This window comes from Quercus robur, chromosome 2 (assembly GCF_932294415.1).
Source record: "Quercus robur chromosome 2, dhQueRobu3.1, whole genome shotgun sequence".
Classification (NCBI taxonomy): domain Eukaryota; kingdom Viridiplantae; phylum Streptophyta; class Magnoliopsida; order Fagales; family Fagaceae; genus Quercus; species Quercus robur.
This window is the reverse complement of record NC_065535.1, coordinates 8593433-8613492: the sequence shown is the minus strand read 5'-3', so window position 1 is coordinate 8613492 and position 20060 is coordinate 8593433. Positions and strand designations below refer to the sequence as shown.

Genomic DNA, 20060 nt, shown 5'->3' with positions numbered 1-20060 from the left:
TTTGCTGGAAGTCGACACTACAAGATGTAGTTGCTTTATCCACTACAGAAGCAGAATATATGGCGATGACAGAGGCAGGAAAAGAAGCTGTTTGGCTTAGTGGACTGGTTAATGAGCTTGGTTTCAAGCAGGATAGCATGGTGCTACATTGTGATAGTCAGAGTGCAATTCATTTGGCAAAGAATCAGGTATATCGTGCAAGAACAAAGCATATTGCTGTGCGGTATCACAAGATCAGAGAATGGGTTTCGTCTGGTGATATTTCTTTGTCGAAGATTCTCACTAGTGAGAATGCCTCTGATATGTTAACAAAGCCAGTTCCCGCAGACAAGTTCAAGCACTGCTTGGACTTGATTGGTGTTTGCAGCTTGTGAGCCCTAAAGGGCTAAGGTGGAGGCGATGGAGGAGTTTGCTAGTGTAGCTTGATCAATTCAAGCCAAGGTGGAGATTTGTTGATGTGGGCCGTATGGCTTGTATTGCCAAGCCCATGTCAACACAAGTTGACCGTGTTATATTAGGAGACTAATGTGGCTGACTTAACATATATTTCTATATATATGTTATTAGTTACGGCAATAGTGATTATTCCTAATAACCTAGCAAGTGCAGCCGTGTGAGAGAAATTCCTAAAAACCTAGCAGCCGCAGAAGAAGAAGAATAGAGTTTTTTCTTGTCTTGTGGGTGAGAGAGAGTTAGGGTGTATTGGGATTTGGATTTCTTGAGAGTGTTATTGTGCACTATTGTATCTCCCTAATTTAATAGTGAAATTTCTCCGTCGTCTTCGTGGAGGTAGGCAGTTTGCCGAACCACGTAAATTCTTGTGTTCTATTATGTGTGCTTGTTATTTAATTTCCGCTTATTTACTGTTATTGATTTGAGTCCTAGGGTGCTATCTGCACAACATATATTGACGTGATTACCGTAGAAAAATGTATATGAAGAATAATATTAATAAACTGATGTAGATAGTTTTTTGCAAAATTATGCAAAACTAAACACTTTTTTTTATTTCACAGATACAAGCGCTCTTAATCACATCAACAACCATAGTTCCGCATTGTAGAATGAAAGGGAACAAATCTTGCCAAATTAACAACAACATCAACAACAATTAAGCTTATTATTTGGTCATTTTTTGCCTGTCCACCTAAAAGGACATAACATAATGATTCTGAATCAGACTTCTTTCAACCACCGGAGTCTCTCAACAGTCTTATTCCGATTCCACGAGAACTCTGAAGTCTGAACAAAGCAGAAAGCCCGCACATGCTACATGATCTTTTATTTAGCAGACAACTCTGCAGGCTGTCCGAAGCTAATACAGACACCGACCAACAAACAAGAGCGGAGGTACTCTCAAACTAGAACAACACTACAACACACTTGACCTTACTACTTAGACCCATTTTTTTTTTTTTCTCTACTTTTACTACAAACTTAATTTTAATTAGACTGAGATTTCATTCTCAATCTTCCATTCTTTGATGACACTGGAAAGTGACTGATGAGAAGAGCCACCAAATTCCAACGCTTTCACTGCACTCACTTTCAGCTCTCTTGCCTTACGCCTCATCACGTTCCCTTCTTCACCCTCTAACACCAACCTCACCACCTTCTCAATCTCCTCTCTATCAACCACTCCTTTTCCTGGTATTCCCACTGGCTTAACAGCCACACCAACCTCTTCAACCAACATCGTTGCATTCATTCTCTGCTCTGCATAAAGAGGCCACGCAATCATAGGGACACCGTGAGTCATGCTCTCCAGCGTCGAGTTCCAACCACAGTGAGACAAAAAGGCACCAGTTGACGGATGTTGAAGCACTGAAACTTGTGGTGCCCAAGTCAGAACCACCAAACCCACCTCCTTTGTCCTCTTTAAAAATCCATCAGGCAAATAAGCCTTTGGATCATTAACGTTAATATCTTCACCCACATTGAAAAATGTAGCTGAAGCACTCGCATCAGTTGGCTTACGAGCCACTAATAGAAACCTTTGTTGACTCAGTTCCAAACCCCAAGCCAACTCTGTGAGTTGTGCAGCTGAGAGAGTCCCTCCACTTCCAAGTGCCACAAAAAGAACAGAATTTAATGGTTGTTTGTCTAGCCAAGCTAAACACTCATCGTCTAGTTCAGGATTGTCGTGTTTTATAAGCGGACCAGCTGGAAAAACAGGTGGTGTAGGAATTTGCTTATAAAATGGGTGCTTTCTTATAGCTTCATGCGATGTGGGTTCAAAATCCTCCCACGAGTTTAACAAAATCCCATCTGACATAGGCAAACGGCTGATATGGAACAAGAACCACTTGTACTCGTCAATCTTTCGGTTCCGAACCTGGTCTAGCAAGTCCTCGGTTCGAACCGGGGAGCAACCTGGGACCTGAACTGGTTCAGGAAGGTCAATAAACTCGCACTCGACCTCACGGTCCAGTGTTGGAACATACAAACAGAAAGCAAGGAAAGAAGTGGAAGGAGTGAAGAAAGTGTAGGTGGGGATAGAAAGCTCTTTGCAGACATCGAAAGCTTGGGTACAGAAAAGATCAATGAGTAGAGCCTGTGGCTTGCCCAGCTCGATGAGGATAGACTTTAGAGGCTTCAGGCTTTCCTCTACGTTGACAGATAACCTGGCGACGATGGGAGTGTCGTCGCTGACCAAAGCTGAAATATCAACAGCTGGGATGTCTATAACATCAAGGCCAAGAGGGAGTGTTGGTGAGTGGAGGAGTTGGATTTGGGCCGTGGAAGCTTCGGTAGTGATGTTGAGGAAGCTCACATGGATGCCATGGTCGATGACGAGACACTTGGCGAGCTCGAGGAGAGGGATGATGTGGCCCATGCCTGGACTTGAGAGGACTGCAACGTGTGGTTTATTGGTTTCAGCTACCACCATGGTTCTTAGTTTGTGAGAGATGCGGTTGAAGATCAATGGTTGGGTGCTACTGGCTGAGGAGGAGATGAGTAGTGGAGTTATGTGAAGGAGCTTGAAGTATAACTAGCACAATACTAGTGTTGCTCGATCCATGCAGTGTGATGGCTTTTAATAATAACTAGTTAGGGCAGCACGTGTACACGTACTTCTCGTGGAAATATAGTAATTAAAGTAAATTCTAGTTTTTATTTGTATTATAAAACAAAGATATGTATCATTTAATTTTTAAAGTATATAGAAATTTACATTAATCAAAAGAGACATTAATTTTAAAATTTTTGATAATTATGTCATAAAAAGTTAATCTTATTCGTTTAAGAATTTTGATCAATCACAAAGTTAGGGTAGCTGTAGGGTGACGAATTTGAGGCTCAGGCCCAACAGGTGGGAGATTCTGGCCCAAAAGTCCCTCAACAATGAATTTGTAGAGAGTAGGTTATAGAACTAGATCTTTGACAGGAGAAACGAAGTTACGACCAAGCCATGCAACCAGTTGGACGTAGGGATATTCCTTCAAACTTTTGGAGGAACGGTCCCTGAGGCTGTTCCTGCTACTTCTCTCTCTTTTCTCCTTCTTTATCCTTTCTTCTTTCTGCTTGCGATCCCTTTTCCATGGGGATCTCCTTCCCTTATATAGCATCCTTCCTGAGATCATGTCCCTACACTTGTCAGTCATCCGATCCTCCACTCGAGTGCCTGTCCCATAGGTTATCCTCCCTCCTTTCTGTGAGTTGCACTGGCCAAGATCATTCTGCGTTCCTGTCCCTTCCACATTAATGCGGCTGGAAAAGTAGTTCCTTGGCATTTAATGCGGCAGTTGTGATTGTCCCCCCCCCCCTTCCTGAGTGTCACGCACTGTTTCTTCGTATTGGGTGAACTTTCGCCAAGTATGGGGTGCAAATTGGACACTTACTTGGTGAGTCCGAGGAGGTGTTCCTCCTCGGACGCCCCTTAGCAGGCCCGGCCCATCATGATTGGGACGGGATATCCTACGCCCATGCCTTTTCTTCTTTATCGTGGCTGGGCTTGGTACATGAGCTACGGCCCAACATCAACTGACAGACTTTACCCACCACAGTAGCTATTTAACATATAAATATTTATTTAACTATAATAGTTTTTTAGTATCTACTTGCTAAAGACAATATATCTATTCTCTAAAAACTTCTAAGAATGATAATGAATATTATCATCTTCCAACAATAAACAACTTAGTTTTGCTAAGAAATTTATAAATAAATAAAAATTAAAAAAAAAAGATAACAAAAGGCTTGTGTCATTGAATATCATCATTCTAACTTTCTAAGAATTTTTATCATTTAAAACTCGAAATACGTAAAGAAAATTTTTAGGATGTTAAAATTTAGCAGGAGTAATTTAGACATTACACAATAAAATATTTTAAGAATCATAAGATTTCATTAGGGTTTAATTGAGATAATAACAATATGACATGTTTGCAATTTTCCAAAATATTAAGGGAAAAATTACTTGATTTTAAAGTTTTAAGGAAGAATTGTAAACTACCCCAAACATAAAGGATGAAAAATATTTTTTTCCTAAGTTTTTGTTTTTGCTTTTGTGTGCAAAACTATGTGTTTTTACTTAAAATAGTGTGTAAAGAAAAATATATACAAAAAGTCAACCCAAGAAAATTGTATGTGGAATAATGAATTTTGGCTCAACAAAGTTGATTAAACCAACACAAAATTTCTAAAAACACAACAGAATGATGCAACATTTTCATAATACCTTTATAATTTTGTTATATTTTATTTTAACTTGTAAAAAATTGATAGCTCAGCAATTTTGAAAATATTGTGACAACATCAAGATGTCTTAACATTTTTCACACAAAAAAAATGTTATGTTTATGACATTTTCACAACAAATCATAAGTAGTAGGTTACTACAATGTTATTGGTGGGCAAAATAATAGTTTTATTGGTAAGTTTAAATTAGAATCAATAACAATTTATCATTTTGATTTGTTATGAAAGTGTTGTGAAAATTATTGTGGACAAATCAAAAATAATATAGCAAATATACTAAAACTTTATGCATTCACAAAAAAAAAAAAAAAAAAAAAAAAAAAGTGGCCAGCAAAACAGTGAAAGTTAAACAAACTGAAACTACTGTAACTTTTCTCATTCACTCTTTTTATATAATATATATATATATATATATATATATATAGAAATATACATTTCACTTACAATGTAAATTTATATTGTAAACACATAAAAATTGGTAAATGTTGTACACATTTGCAAAATTTGTACAATTTTTTTTTTGCAAATGTATATGATATTTGTTACTTTTTGTATGTATACAATGTAAGCTTACATTACAAGTAAAAAGTAAACATATAAAAATCCTTTAAAAGAAGAAGATCAAAGCAAGTTGGTGAACTTGAAGAAAAAAAAAAGAGGAAAAAGATAAGTCACTAAACTAAAAATACTGTTCATAACATTATTCATGAGCCTATTCGCTCTTTTTATATATAGAAAAAAAAAGCACAAATCGATGACTGAAAAAAAAATAATAAAAAAATAAAAAAGCGATGAACAGTACATATTGAACAAACCAAAAGTACTATAGCTTTTACACATTCACCCAACAAGTGTCACAACATTTTCACAAAACTTTTATTTTCAGTTGTGGTTGATCACAATTTCATATTTTATTATTTTATTTTGACTTATAAAAAATTGATGCCTCAATAATTGTGAAAATATTATGAAATTTATTGTATCAGTATAACAATATATATGGTGATTTTTATAAATATTTAAAAGAAAAAAAAAGTACAAACAGAAACTGAAGGAAAAAAAAAAAAAAAAAACAAAACGCTTTAGTTTAGCTAGAGTGACACTTGAACAAACCAAAGTGGCACAGTAGCAATTTTGGTCTTTTGTCCCTATTTTATTTGATTTTATCTCTTTGTTAGCTTTTTTGCTCAACTAACTACTTTTTTGATGGACATGAACACAGGACACGCGTTTAAGGGATGATTCACAAGATATTGCATGAAAATTGGAGTTTTGCAACCAATAAGCTAACCAATATCCTTATTTACTTGACAATGAGGTAAAATAAAAATTTTATAACATTATACATTGTCCAGGTTATATAGGGTTCTTTTATAATATTAAATTCCAATTTGCAACTTTCAAAGTGCGAGTATTTTAGACTAATCCCGACCAAATGTTTATGTAGGCAAGAAAAGTGTGTAGGAAGGAAAACTGTATCACAAATCCTGAGCAAAGTGCAAATGTTGGTCAGGAGGCTAGAGATAATCTCAATAGCACATAATGGGTGAGAGTATTTCAACTTCTTCCTCCACACAACCCATTATTGTCGCTCTGTAAATTTTATTGTTATTTTAACACAATTTGTGTCGGTCCTAGAACTCATTGATGAAGTAGTAGGGTCCCTTGTCAGCAAGACAACCTGCTGTTGTTGGCAATGGCCACAAGAACAAAGTCCCACTTGCTATATTAGCTATGACTAGAATGATATCCCACTACCCATTATTGTCGCTCTGTAAATTTTATTGTTATTTTAACACAATTTGTGTCGGTCCTAGAACTCATTGATGAAGTAGTAGGGTCCCTTGTCAGCAAGACAACCTGCTGTTGTTGGCAATGGCCACAAGAACAAAGTCCCACTTGCTATATTAGCTATGACTAGAATGATATCCCACTAGCTGATGTTGCCAATGGCTCAAACGATGTAATTGTGAACGAAGATCTAAACATCTAAGCTCACTAGGTTCGAGATAACCTATCATATATGAATACATGTAATACCACTTTCACCACTTGCACCGTTCATAATATGTAGTGTTTGGTCTTCCGATTATCTTTATTATGTTTGTATGTAACAAGTAAACCAAATGTCTTTGTTTTTGTTTTTGTTTTGTTTTGTTTTTTTTTTTTTCTTTGTAGTTAGCTTTATTTGCGATTACATTGGATCATTGATTTTTAGTGTATGAGATTTGATTGATAGTTGAAAATTTTATATTCTTATAGAACAAAGAAAAGTCTGAAATTTTGTAATTTATTTGGGGCTTAAATATTGAACCGTGAGAATAAATTATTATTATTATTATTATTATTATTTATTTATTTTTTTGTAGTTTGTTCTTGAAAAGTTGAGCTGATTTAAAATATTGATATATGGATATTACCAAAGAGCTCAACGCCATGCACACCAAGGTTCAATTCTTTTTAGAGTGTGATAGTGATGGGGACAGGGTTGAAGTATTGGTGGCTATGTTGAAGGTAATCGTAGATTTAGTAATAGATCATAATATTTTGAAACATTTGATGGTATAATTTCATACAATTCAATAATCAAATAATTATAAATAAATTAAAATTCTAACCGTAATTGCAATCTTTTTACTAGCTAGCACATGCCTTGCACGTGCAGGCCATACTAGTCTTATTTATAAATGCGTTCAATTATCTATTTTGAGAAATTTGTTATGGAAAATTGAAAAAATTGTCAAAAAAAACTAATTACTTTTTGAATAATACTACAAGCACAAACTATTTTAAAACATTTTTACAAAATGTTGAGGTGACCAACTTCTTATTGGTTTTCATCTAAACCCACTATTAATATTATTTTTTCATTTACCAATAATCACTCACCACTTCAGTAATTTGTAAAAGAGTTTGTATCTCTAGCATTATTCTTACTTTTTTGTTTTTCCATAAAAAATTTCTTAAAATAGTTTACTGATGTATATATTAGTAAATCGTTGTATAAATTTTTGAAAAATTGCTAGCTATAGATAAAAATAAGTCAATTTGGTATGTGCAATTCTTTCGAATATTGAAAGTATAATTGCAAATAGGTATTTTTCCTACTCAAAAGTTTTAAAAATGATAGGAACTATTGACTTTCTGCTTAAGAATAAGCACCTCATTCTACTTATCATTTGCTCCACTTTTGCAAGATTCTCAGCTACTCTTCTTGGGTAGTTGAGCAATTTCCTTTGTTCGTTAAGGATCCATTTGGGATCCGCTTATTTTGTTGAAATTGAAAACTTTTTGCTGAAACACTACCAAAAAAAAAAAAAAAAAGTACTATTGCAGTAGGCTAAAACCACCACAAAAGCCCAAAAAACTACCGCTAAAGGTCCATTTGACCTTTAGTGGCGAGTGCTATTGCGACGGTTCTACTCGCCATTGTTGCAATGCTGCTATAGATCTATTGTGGCGATAACAAAAAGCACCGCTGTAGATGCACCTTTTAGCGGCGCTTTTGGTTTATTGTGGTGGGCTAAAAACGCTATTGTTGCAATGCCACTATAGATCTATTGCAGCGATAACAAAAAGTGCCGCTGTAGATGCACCTTTAGTGGTGCTTTTGGTTTATTGTGGTGGGCTAAAAACGCTATTGTTGCAATGCCACTATAGATCTATTGCAGCGATAACAAAAAGTGCCGCTGTAGATGCACCTTTAGTGGTGCTTTTGGTCTATTGTGGTGGGTTGAAAACCGCCACCATATAAGGTTAGAATACGGATCAATTAACCTTTAGCGGCGGGTTATAAGCGCTGCTATAGGGCTTAATGTAAAATAGAACATATGCACCTTTTAGCGGCGGCTATGACTGCTCTATATGTTTGAAGCTTTAGCGGCGGTCTATAAACATTAATATATGGCTACATTTAAAACTTAGTTTTAGATATTTAGCGACGGTTTTTGCCTGCTGTTGTAGGTTAAATATTTTTTTTCCCCTGGGTTTTAAAACCACAGATCTATTACAAGTAACCTGTAATAATTTTAGTTCCACTAAGGCAATACCACAAATGTAACTAGATAACACCACAAATGTCTCCAAACTAACATTATATTAACATAGAATTATACTATCAAATACATAACATTGTCTATAAACATCATCATAAAATCAACAAAAAAAAAAAAGGATGTGGTCCTCTATACACAAAAAGTCCTTCAACACTTAAATTAAACTAATACAATAATCAAAGTTTCAAAGTGTTTCAAAATATTTTTCAACACTTGCAAAAAATGTGGTTGTTCAAATGTGGTTCTTTGTACACAAAAGGTCCTCAAATACCAACATAAAACTTATAAGCTGCTTAGTTGATGGGATGTAGCTGAAGATTTTTGGAGAGCTGGGGATTGTAGGAGAGCTAGAGATTGTTGGATCGGAGGAATGTCCTACATACAAAAAAAAAAAAAAAAAAAAAGGCAATAATTAGGACACAACAATATCAAATATTGGAATCCAAAATTGCTTTGCAACATCAAAAACAAGCAATAAGCTTCTATTGGTTGACTCAGTTCAATCAAATTCAAGATTGAATCTTGAATATGTTGATAGCTGGTTAGTGTTATAACATTGCATCTCAAACTTTAAAACTTGCAATCAAAACCCCAATTTTAAGACACACACTTATGACCATATTCTTTCATGGATTAACCCAACCTAGAATCAGAAGGGTACCACATTCACTAACAAGATACAAAGAACCAAAAGCTCTTAACATGAACTACAAGTTCACACAAGGCCAGAACAAGATTAAGAAGGCCAGAACCCATTTGTTTTCCAAGATGCCCATTAAACAAAAAGTATTTTCTTTTAAACAACCCTTAACAACAAATTATAAGACAAACCCAGAAAGAAAATAGCATGATCAAAGGAATTAAACATATTTGAACTCTTCTAATAGTGTTATAGTGCTGACTGCCATATTTAAAACCCAAAAAATAAATAAATAAATAAATAAAAAAGACATTACATGCTAGCTGCTGTAATTAGGGTGGAATGTAACTTATCAAAATAAAATAGGGTGTTCTAAAGACAAAAAAGCAAAGAACCTAACATAGTACAAACTGCTACTATCATTTAATAGCATCCAAAATTGTAAACATACTATAAGTATGTCCATCACATTCCAAAGTAGGCTAAGGAGAGTAGTATTATATCTATGCTGGCCTAATTGACTAGTCAAGTGACCCAACAACCAGTTATGTTCCTAAGAAAACAATGAATTTAAACACATATAAAAGTTATCAACACATTTAGTAACTATAACATCATTACTAGCAATATTCTTTAGGAATTGACATCTCTTTAAATATCTCATTTCATTTTAGTGTTCCTCATGTGTGAAAAAGATAGAGAGAAGCCCCTAAAATGAATTAATCAAATAAAAACAACTCAACAAGAATCATCCAATATTACACAAAACAGTCAACACTCCCAATATCATCTAAAATCACCTTATATCTGTATGCAAGCCACCTTAAGTCTAACACAAACAAGTTCACTTGCTTTGTTCACACAAACTTGTAATACCTCTTCTTTTTTGCAATCTGCCAACAAAGAAAGAATATATATATATATATATATATATATATAAACATAAGTTCATTTGTAATGTCATTTTCTTCCTCTACTTTAAGTGAGAACTGAACCTACAATCTTTCCTTAGTCTCTTACCACCTTAGTCAATGCCTAGGGCCTGTTTAGAGATAAGTTTCCTAGAGTTCCAAAAACAACCCCAATATCAGATTGCAAAATTACACAACTTATAAACATGATTGCAAGAACTGAACCATACTCTTTGTTGAGGACCATTTTTTGGGCCCATGTGACCTTACTTCATTAGCAACCCATGCCACATTAAAATATTATTGATTTTTTTGGGTAAATCTATTTAAAACCCAAAATAAGCTCATATCTCATTCAACTACATGAATTGGGCTCACATGGCGCGTGAGATCCTTACTTCAAGAGGCGGATTCATGGTCCACATTTCCTCTTCACCAATTGGGATCATAACCCCACAACATCATCAACATTAACATATGGGTCGGGCCTAAGCAATGAATCAAAACTCACGACCCATATTACCTCTCTTACACTCATGGCAAACGGCTTCTTCAACAAGAGCCCATATTTACACAAAATGACAATAAAACCCGAGGTACGTCATCTCATCTTCGGCTTATGATCCAAGCTCATAAGTCTCTTTGGGGAAAATTTGGAAGTTGTGATTTGGAGGGCCAAGAGGTATGTTCAGTAAAACTCCAGCGGTTTAAAGTTGATAAAAGAAACATGTTGTTTGGCATGTCTTCTTCAACTCTTTGAACTCTGACGAGTCCGTGTGTAGCGGGTAACATATGGTAAGCATCTCTTATCACGTAACAGTTAAAATGATAAAATTCCTCATTGCTCTTTTCCTAAAACTTAATATTCATCATGTGACAAATGCTCAATATCTCCAGCTATCTAATTGCTAGGAAAATAACTGTTCATCCAATCCCCAGCTATTGCTATACAAATTTAGAAACTTTATTATATTATTCTACATAAACTACATTACTACTTTCAACTAAAATCCAACTCAAACACATGGCCTAATCTAATTGGCTATCTTTAATCTCCAACTATATACAAAATATGCATGATATCTCTCATACCCAGCTGTTGTCTGCCACAATCAAACCATATATTTCTCTGCCAGCTACCAGAGCAGAGCATTAAATACTCTTCTTGCTCACCAAGATTATGTCACAACATAATGAGGCCTTGACTAAATCTCTAAAACTTCTTTAACTTTCAACCAACCATTCTATTATTTACTAGAAATATATTGTAATGGAACCTTGCACTAAAAATACAAACATCCAAAAAAGGAAACATTTTCAACTGAACCCCAGTAGTGTATTCAGCACTTGACACCTGGCTGGAAGTGATATCATCAGCCATTTAATGCTAAAATCCCAGTAACCAGCTGTTATACCCAAAATAGCAAGATACCCTTGAAAGAGATCTTACCATTTTCAGCAAAATCTATGAAATAAATGTTGAATGTCCTCTCCAGCAGTTTGAAATCACCCAACTAACCTCATTTGCTTCTGCCCAAAGCAAATAGCTGTCTTATGACAGTTGTCTCAGGATAGCTGTAACAGCTTTTCCCTGATAGCTGGGACAGCTTTTTCAGAAAAATTCTCCAAATACCTAAACACATCTCCATACTCTTCTCTTACAAAATCTTTCCTCTAGGAAAGTAATCTCTACAACTTCTCCAGCAGTTATAATCCCATATTTTTACTATCTTTAACCTCCATATCTCTCATACTTCCATATATCATACACATTACAAATACTACATCCCACAACACATCTATATCTTTTACCATCTCCACACTTCTCAAGAGATATCAAACACTCATACTCAAAGCCCTTCTCTTAGAAGGCACAACTACTTCTTACAAAAGCCCTTCTCTTAGAAGGAACAAATACTCCATACAAAAGCCATTCTCATGGAAGGCAACACTATTCATAACTTCACAACAACTAAAAGAGCATTGTCAAAGAGGAAAACTCATTTAAGTGCATGATAAGAAGGGCAAGCTTAACCAACCCCTACACACAACTGGACATACTCTCTCTCCCTCCAGTTGCACCCATTTTTTCTCCTCAATCTTGAAGTTATTATGGCAAACTGCCTCTCTACCGCTGGGGTCACTCTACTGGGATATTATCAACTCACAGAAGCTGTACAGCTTGGGCTACAAATCATACAAAGATAAGTGACTTTGCTTCCTTATTTTTAAATTTACATTATTGAGTATATGATTACTTCACATTAAAATAAATATTACTTTATTCCAACTATTATTACAACTATTAACCAAGGCTTAAACTCATTTAAATGCATGATAAGAAGGCCAAGCTTAACTAGCCTCTATTGCTGGCATTCTGCTAGAATCCTATTAGCTCACTGATGCTATACAGCTGGAGCTATAAACCATACAAAGATAAGTGACTTTGCTTCCATATCTTTAAATTTACATCATTGAGTACATGATTACTTTACCTCTAAATAAATACTATATTTAAATTGTTATTACAACTACTAATCAAAGCTATCATATCAAACGCATATTATATATTTATTCAACTATTATCGTGATTCTTAGACTTTGGCTTTAATGGTTTTGTAGGCCTAAAAATATGCTGGTAGCCGTTGGACCACGTGGCCCAATGTTGAGTTCCGGAGGCAACTCCCCAAAAAGAACCCGGGCCTAGTAAGGTCACTAATCTAGTGGATAACACATGGCCAAGCAATCGAAAAAGGCCCCCGAACACCCTTTTTTTCTATTATACAATACAAGGATTGCAAGAACTGAACCATACCCTTGATATTAGATAAGTAGTATTCATAATAAACCAAAAATCCATTTATCATGTCCATATGAATAGTATAACAATCAAGTAACCTCCATCTAATCACTCTTCTAGTAGTTATATATAATTCCTAGCCAACAAAAATTAGCTGGGCTCTTAGATTGTAATATTCAAAGGTAAATGAAGGGGAATAGAAGAAAGAAATCTAATGAAAGCATGAAGAACATTTAAAGCAATTACTTATCCTCTTTTGATTAATCACAATTGCCAAAATAAAAAACTAAGAATAATTAACAAAGCACCTACAACAGAGCCACCATGAATTGGAAATGTAAAGCAACAGAGCACATTAAGAGAAGTAAAATAAGACAAAGCAAACACCTCTTTAATTAGTTTTAGAAAAGATTGTTGAAGCCACTCTTAACTAGCAATTAGATTGCTAGTGAGACCCATAAAACTAGCAAAAATAAATTAAACAATAGTAAAAATAAGTTGAATAGAAAAAAAAAAGCTATTTTTTTCAGCCAATGCCATATGCAACCTAAATATATAACAGTAATAATTGACTCATAAAAGCCTAGTTCATTCTCCTGTTGAGTGTCAATTCACTCCCCAAACTCTTGACTAAAAAAGACAAAAGTTTTCTCTTCAAATAAAAAAAAAAGAAGAAGATAAAAGTCTATGTCCCATCCCATCCCATTAGTCCATGGAAGTCAATGATTTCCACAGATAATTCTCAATGATTTACTTCAAAGAATTTACTAAAAAATGATTCACATTAAAGGGAAAAAAAAAGAGATAAACAAAGTCTCTTATGGCATAAAAAGAATTGAATAGACTATTTTTATCTACAACATTCTTCCTCGTACACACGATGAAAGAACCAAGTATTTTGTATTCAAACAATAGTGGTTAGGATTATTCAGCAAAAAACAAAAACAATAGTGGTTAGGATTGAAGGAAATGACCACTTGTTAGGACAAGGCATACTACACAAAATCCTTTATACTTTCACATATTCCATATGCCTTTTGCTTCACGAAATAAGCTATATACTGGTGATTTAAGAACCACCTCTTGTTGTGTGTCACGTCATGTTCTTAAGCCCAATTTGCATACAGCAAATAGTGATTTTCCCATCACTTCCCACCACCATGGAGTACCTAAAAGACTTGAGCTTTTTGTAAAATGGTAAAGCTTTTGTTAAGGTATCCTACCGACATACCTATATGTTTGCTATTGAATTTGAATCCATTTCTTTTAGCAGAAAACAATGATCTCCAATTGTTACAAAGACTACATTAGTGCAAAAGGAGAGAAAAAAGAAGGGGGAGGGAGTGGATAAAGACCAATCAAAAGGGAAACAAAAATAAGAACTTCTCTATACTCTTGTGGTTGTGGCTTAACATATACATAGCAGACAACCACTACCAATAATCCAACAAAATAAGACCAACTTCCATGTTAAACACCCCACATACCATTTTTTTTTCTTTTTAACTTCCCCCCCTTTTTTTTTTTCTCTTCTTGTTGTTAAGAAACATGTAAGACATCCCATATCCATAATGAACAACACCCATCAATGTCAAGGAGTTTTCCCCATGTGCCCTTACCACTAGCACCATCTGTCCATATCAGTTAAAGAGAAGAGCAGCCGATTATTATACAAGAAAAGGTGCTTTGAAAAGCCACTAATAATAATACCAAAAGCCAAAGTCGCCTTTTTTTAAAGACAAGTTCGTATTTTTTTTCTTCACATGGTTTCTCTTTATGTTTTAAATGTAAAACATTCTAGTGAATTACCACCAATGCTTTCTCTTCATTGGAGCCTTGGTAGAACATAAATCACCACAAAAAAAAAAAAAAAAAAAAAAAAAAAAAAAAAAACTAAAATGAAAAACCTAAAGGACTGTGATTAATGAGAGAATGACATACCTGATTGAGTGGGGGCCTCCTCCAAATGCCTAATTTTGTCTCTTAGATACTTGCAATGAAGTAATTAAAGTTTTGAAAAAATTAGTATCAACAAAACCAATATTTATATATCCATTATTTTGCACTACTTCTAATCAATATAATTAATTAAAAAAACAATAGTATCAGTGTTTTCTTAGAAATTAGAAACGAAAAAAGAAATCTAGATTCAATAGTTGATTCCATATTTTCCTAGAAACCAAATAGAAAATGATTACAGAGAGAGTGAACCTGAAGTGAATCTAGAGGTGAATCCGGTAGTTGAGTGCTGGCCAGTGAGGATGGAGAGAAAGAGAGAAGAAGAATGACGGCTTAGAGAGGGAAACAAATTTTGGGGGAAACAAATTTTGGAAAATTTTGGGTGGGAAAAATAAAATAAGACAGATTTATTTTAAAGAAAAAATAAAAATAAAAGAAGACAATTTTAATTAATTACCATTTTTGACTAGCAATTACCATTTTGTCATGCATTTTGTAATTGTACATGAATCAAACACATCTATATATTTAAGTGAGTTAATGAGTGCAAAATATTAAGAATCTAATATTAATGAGTTATGAAATAAAATTTAAAAACAAAAAACAATCACATATACTCAATAAAAATCACTACACAACTTTCTCAAAAAAAAAAAAAAAAATACCACAACAAAAATTATTACACGTTCTATCTTATTAAAATTTTTTTAAAAAAATGATCATAGCTATTTTTAAATTTATGTAAGAATTGTAATATATAACTAACTCCGTTTACTTTTTTTAAAAAAATAATATGACTAATTGGATGGTCAGATTGAGAGAACATAACCATACAAGTACACAGCACATGTCCATCACACACCATACTTAGATTTGAAGAGTGTAATGAAAGGTTAATTCTGGTAAATTATGATCACAATCAAACGATTGGATTTAAAGAAAGGTGCGGTCAAAATTTAGTCAAAGTTAGTCAAACCCGGTCAAACTAGTCCCGATACCACTGGACTTGGTGAAATTTATATTCATATCTTGATCAATAGGATTGAAGAGTATGGTGACATATTAGTGTTGGTGAAATTTGAGACAAATTTGATAGTCAGATTGAGTAAACATAATCATACAAGTACACAGCCCATGTCCATCATGCGCCATATTTAGATTTGAAATCTAACTGTTAGATTTGAAGAGTATAATAAAATGTTAATTTTAGTAAATTATGGTCACAATCAAACGATTGGATTTAAAGAAATGCGTGGTCAAAGTTTAGTCAAAGTTGGTCAAACCCGATCAAACTTAATAGATGGTCCCGATACCATTGGACTTTGTGAAATTCATATTCAAATCTTAATCATTATGATTGAAGAGTATGGTGACATATTGATGTTGGTGAAATTTGAAACCAATTGGATGGTTAGATTGAGAGAATATATATAGCCATATAGGTACACAACATATGTCCATCACATGTCATACTTAGATTTAAAATCTAACCGTTGGATTTGAAGAGTGTAATGAAAGCTTCATTCTAGTAAATTACGGTTACAATTAAATGGTTGGATTTAGAGAAAGGAGCGTTTAAAGTTGGTTAAATCCGATCAAACTTAATAGATGGTCCCGATACCACTAAACTTGGTGAAATTCATATTCAAATCTTGATCATTAGGATTGAAGAGTATGGTGACATATTGGTGTTGGTAAAATTTGAGACCAATTAGATGGTTAGATTGAGAAAACATAACAATACAGGTACACAACACATATCTATCATGCGCCAGTCTAAGATTTGAAATCTAACCGTTGGATCTGAAGAGTATAATGAAAAGTTAATTTTGGTAAATTATGGTCACAATCGAATAGTCAGATTTAGAAAAAGGCGTGATCAAAGTTTAATTTAAGTTGGTCAAACTTAGTCAAACTTAATAGATAGTCCCAATACCACTAGACTTGGTGAAATTAATATTCAAATATTGATCATTGGGGGCTTCAATCAGCTAGCGGCGGCAGTGAGTGCTAATAGAGAGAGGCCCAATCTAGGGTTTGAGAGTGAGAATGCATGGTAGTGGTGGGAAGATTGATATTTGGGTATTGAGATCAATGATGTGAGATTTTAATTTGAGAGAGAGACAGAGAGTGTGTGTGTGTGTGTTTTTTTTAAAGGGATACAATTAGATGAGAAATGAAAAGGTTAGGGTATAAATTGATAGATTTAGGTGGGAGGGAAAAAAGGGGGAAAAAATTGAACTGGTTATGGGCAATTCAAAGGTCTATTGTGGCGGTCACAAACCTGCTGCTATAACTAAGGAAAAATACCACTAAAACTTACATATTGCGACGGTTTTCGATACCGCTGCTATAGTATCCCTGCAAATGCTATATTTATTGCAGTAGGTTCTCTAGAGCACCACTATATCTATGTAAACACCGCTAAAATACACATATTGCGGTGGTTCTATGTACCACCACTGTAGTGCACTGCAAAATATTAAAACTACTGCGGCAGTCCAAAAAAATGCCACAATATGGGACATATAGCGGCAGTTTTTGCACCCACCGCAATAGTACAGATTTCTTGTAGTGAAAGTACTATAGATAAAGGTAAAAGTTAGCTAAAAAGTTTCTGCTTAAGTTAGGCATTTGTCCCCACTCAAAAGTTTTAAAAATGATAGGAACTATTAACTTTCTACTTAAGAATAAGCACCTCATTCTACTTATCATTTGCTCCACTTTTTGCAAGATTCTCAAGTACTCTTCTTGGGTAGTTGAGCAATTTCCTTCATCCATTAATTTGAAAATTGCAATTATTGGAACTATTCGCGGTCTCTTTTCAAATTTATCTGTAGGGCAGCCGCAGGCACATTAATTGGCTTATGTTTTCAGTTTATAAAAATATATTTACACACATTGTGAAAGAGTTTTTCCCCTTATATATGGATCAAATATATATAATATGAACACAAAATAATGTATCATGCATCCCAAAACAGTATTATTCTATTTTGATTAAAGATTAGAAAAAGCAGTATCCTCTTCCACTTACAACAAATGTGAAAGTTTAGCACCAAACATATTTATCTTTATTAACACATTATCATTAATTCTCAAGGGAAAATGAAAAGTAGTGTGGGGATTATCAGTTCATTTCAAGCTTGTGTATAAGAATTTGAGTAATAGGGTATATATAATCTACCCAATACAAATAAACTTGAAACCAATGCCAGGGTAGCTTGACTCCTCCTGAGTCTTGAAATTAATTTGCATTCCCTCCCCGTACTCTTTTCAATTTTAGAAAAATTGAAAGTGGGTTTTTTTGCCTCAATGAATATTTTATAATTTTTTAGGGTTCGTTTGGTTATGTTATTCTAATAACGTTGTTTAAGTGTTATGAAAATACGTGTTAATGAAAAAGTGTGTGAAAATACGTGTTGTGTTGTTTAAACAACAAAAACTTTTGTTTAGACAACACAATCAAGCACTCCCTTAAAATGTGTGTTGGCGCGCCTTGTATAACCAAAATTGGCTTCTTCTTCTTTTTTTCCTCTACATTTATCTCTACTTTGTGATGTATATTTTCAAATCTCTTTCAAAATCATTAATTAACAATTTGGCGTAAATACACTTTTGATCCCTACATTTTGGGTCATTTTTTAATTTGGTCCCTAAACTGATTTTGCTCTTAGGTCAGTCCTTGACTTTTTAAAATCGTTTTTAAAATGATTCCTACTGTCAACCCAGTTACGGAAAAAGCCGAGGTGGCAAACGGCGTGTCCTACTTGCTAACATGGCGCTGACGTGGATATTAAAATATTATTAAAAAAAACTTATTTGGCATTTTTGAAATGCCACGTCAGATTTAAATTAATAAAAATTAAAACAAAAATCCAAGTTAGAAATTTTAAAATAAATAAATAAACATTAATTTAATTAAATTAAGAAATAAAAAAGATTTTTCAGTTTAAAAAATTGAGTTCCTATCCCAAAAAAAAAAAAATTAAATCTATTTTTTTTTAAATCTTAAATCTTTTTTTTCTTCTAGAAGAACATGTTTTTTGTGTTCTTCCTCATAGTATGATTAATATTCTTAGCAAATTAATATTTATTTTCTTATCATTTTCTGTATCTTTCCTGTGCTTTTTTTAATTCCTTTCATTATTTTTTCTAAACGTGTTCTTGTTCTTTGTGTTCTTCCCCATAATCAATCTCCAGAGCAAAGAACCAAACCCCAAACCCATATCTCCAACAATCAAATCCATAAACCCAAGCAACCAACAAAGCACCACCACCAAATCAATTCTTCCTAAATCTTCCAAAATTTCCTAGCAACTAGCAAAGCCTTAACATCAAATCCACAAAAATCCTAAGCTAAAAACTTCCAAATCAACCTTAGAGAGAGGAAAAGAGTGAGGGTGAGGTAGAGAGAGGTGTGAGAACCACTGATCTGGGCTTCACAACAACAAAAAAACCACCACCGATCTGGGCCACAACAACACAGCACCACCGCCGATCTGGGCCGCAACAACACAGCACAGCACAACACAATCCTTGAAAAATGGTGGATGATGATCTAGTTTTGGTTCATGAAGATCCAAAAGAATGTGAACAAATCCAATCCTTGAAAAAAATCCAATTGAAAGAATGGTCCATGGTGGTGACAGAGACTCTCCCACCAATGATGATTGCTCCATCTTCCCACCAATCAACCATGAAAATCTCCCCATTTATGAACAAAATGAACAACACCCATTATCACCTCCATCATCTTCATCGTCATCGTTGTCTCCATCTTCATCATCACCACCACTGAACCCATTTTCATGTCATCCTCGTCGTCCGATTCCACTGCCTCGGACCCACAACCAGTTCTGCTGCCGTCCGATTCCCAGGTGAAGCAAGCCGACGAGGTGACAAGGTGGATTAGGGTTGGGCTTGAGGTCATACGTTGTAAGGTTTTTGCCTTGGTTTTCTCGTCTCAATTTTTTAAACTGGAAAAGCTTTTT

At 34.3% G+C, this 20060-nt stretch overlaps 1 protein-coding gene across 1 annotated transcript; it reads right to left on the bottom strand.

The window, feature by feature from the left end:
• Window positions 1-981: 981 nt before the first annotated feature.
• On the bottom strand, window positions 982-3024 carry LOC126712188 (anthocyanidin 3-O-glucosyltransferase 5-like). Its single transcript, XM_050411414.1, has one exon. The coding sequence runs from the start codon at window positions 2888-2890 to the stop codon at window positions 1448-1450; it is 1443 nt and encodes a 480-aa protein (XP_050267371.1). The 5' UTR covers window positions 2891-3024; the 3' UTR covers window positions 982-1447.
• Between the last annotated feature and the right edge of the window lie 17036 nt (window positions 3025-20060).

Bases quoted from the DNA above. Each gene is read 5' to 3' on its own strand.
- LOC126712188 (XM_050411414.1), bottom strand. From the start codon at position 2,890: ATGGTGGTAGCTGAAACCAATAAACCACACGTTGCAGTCCTCTCAAGT.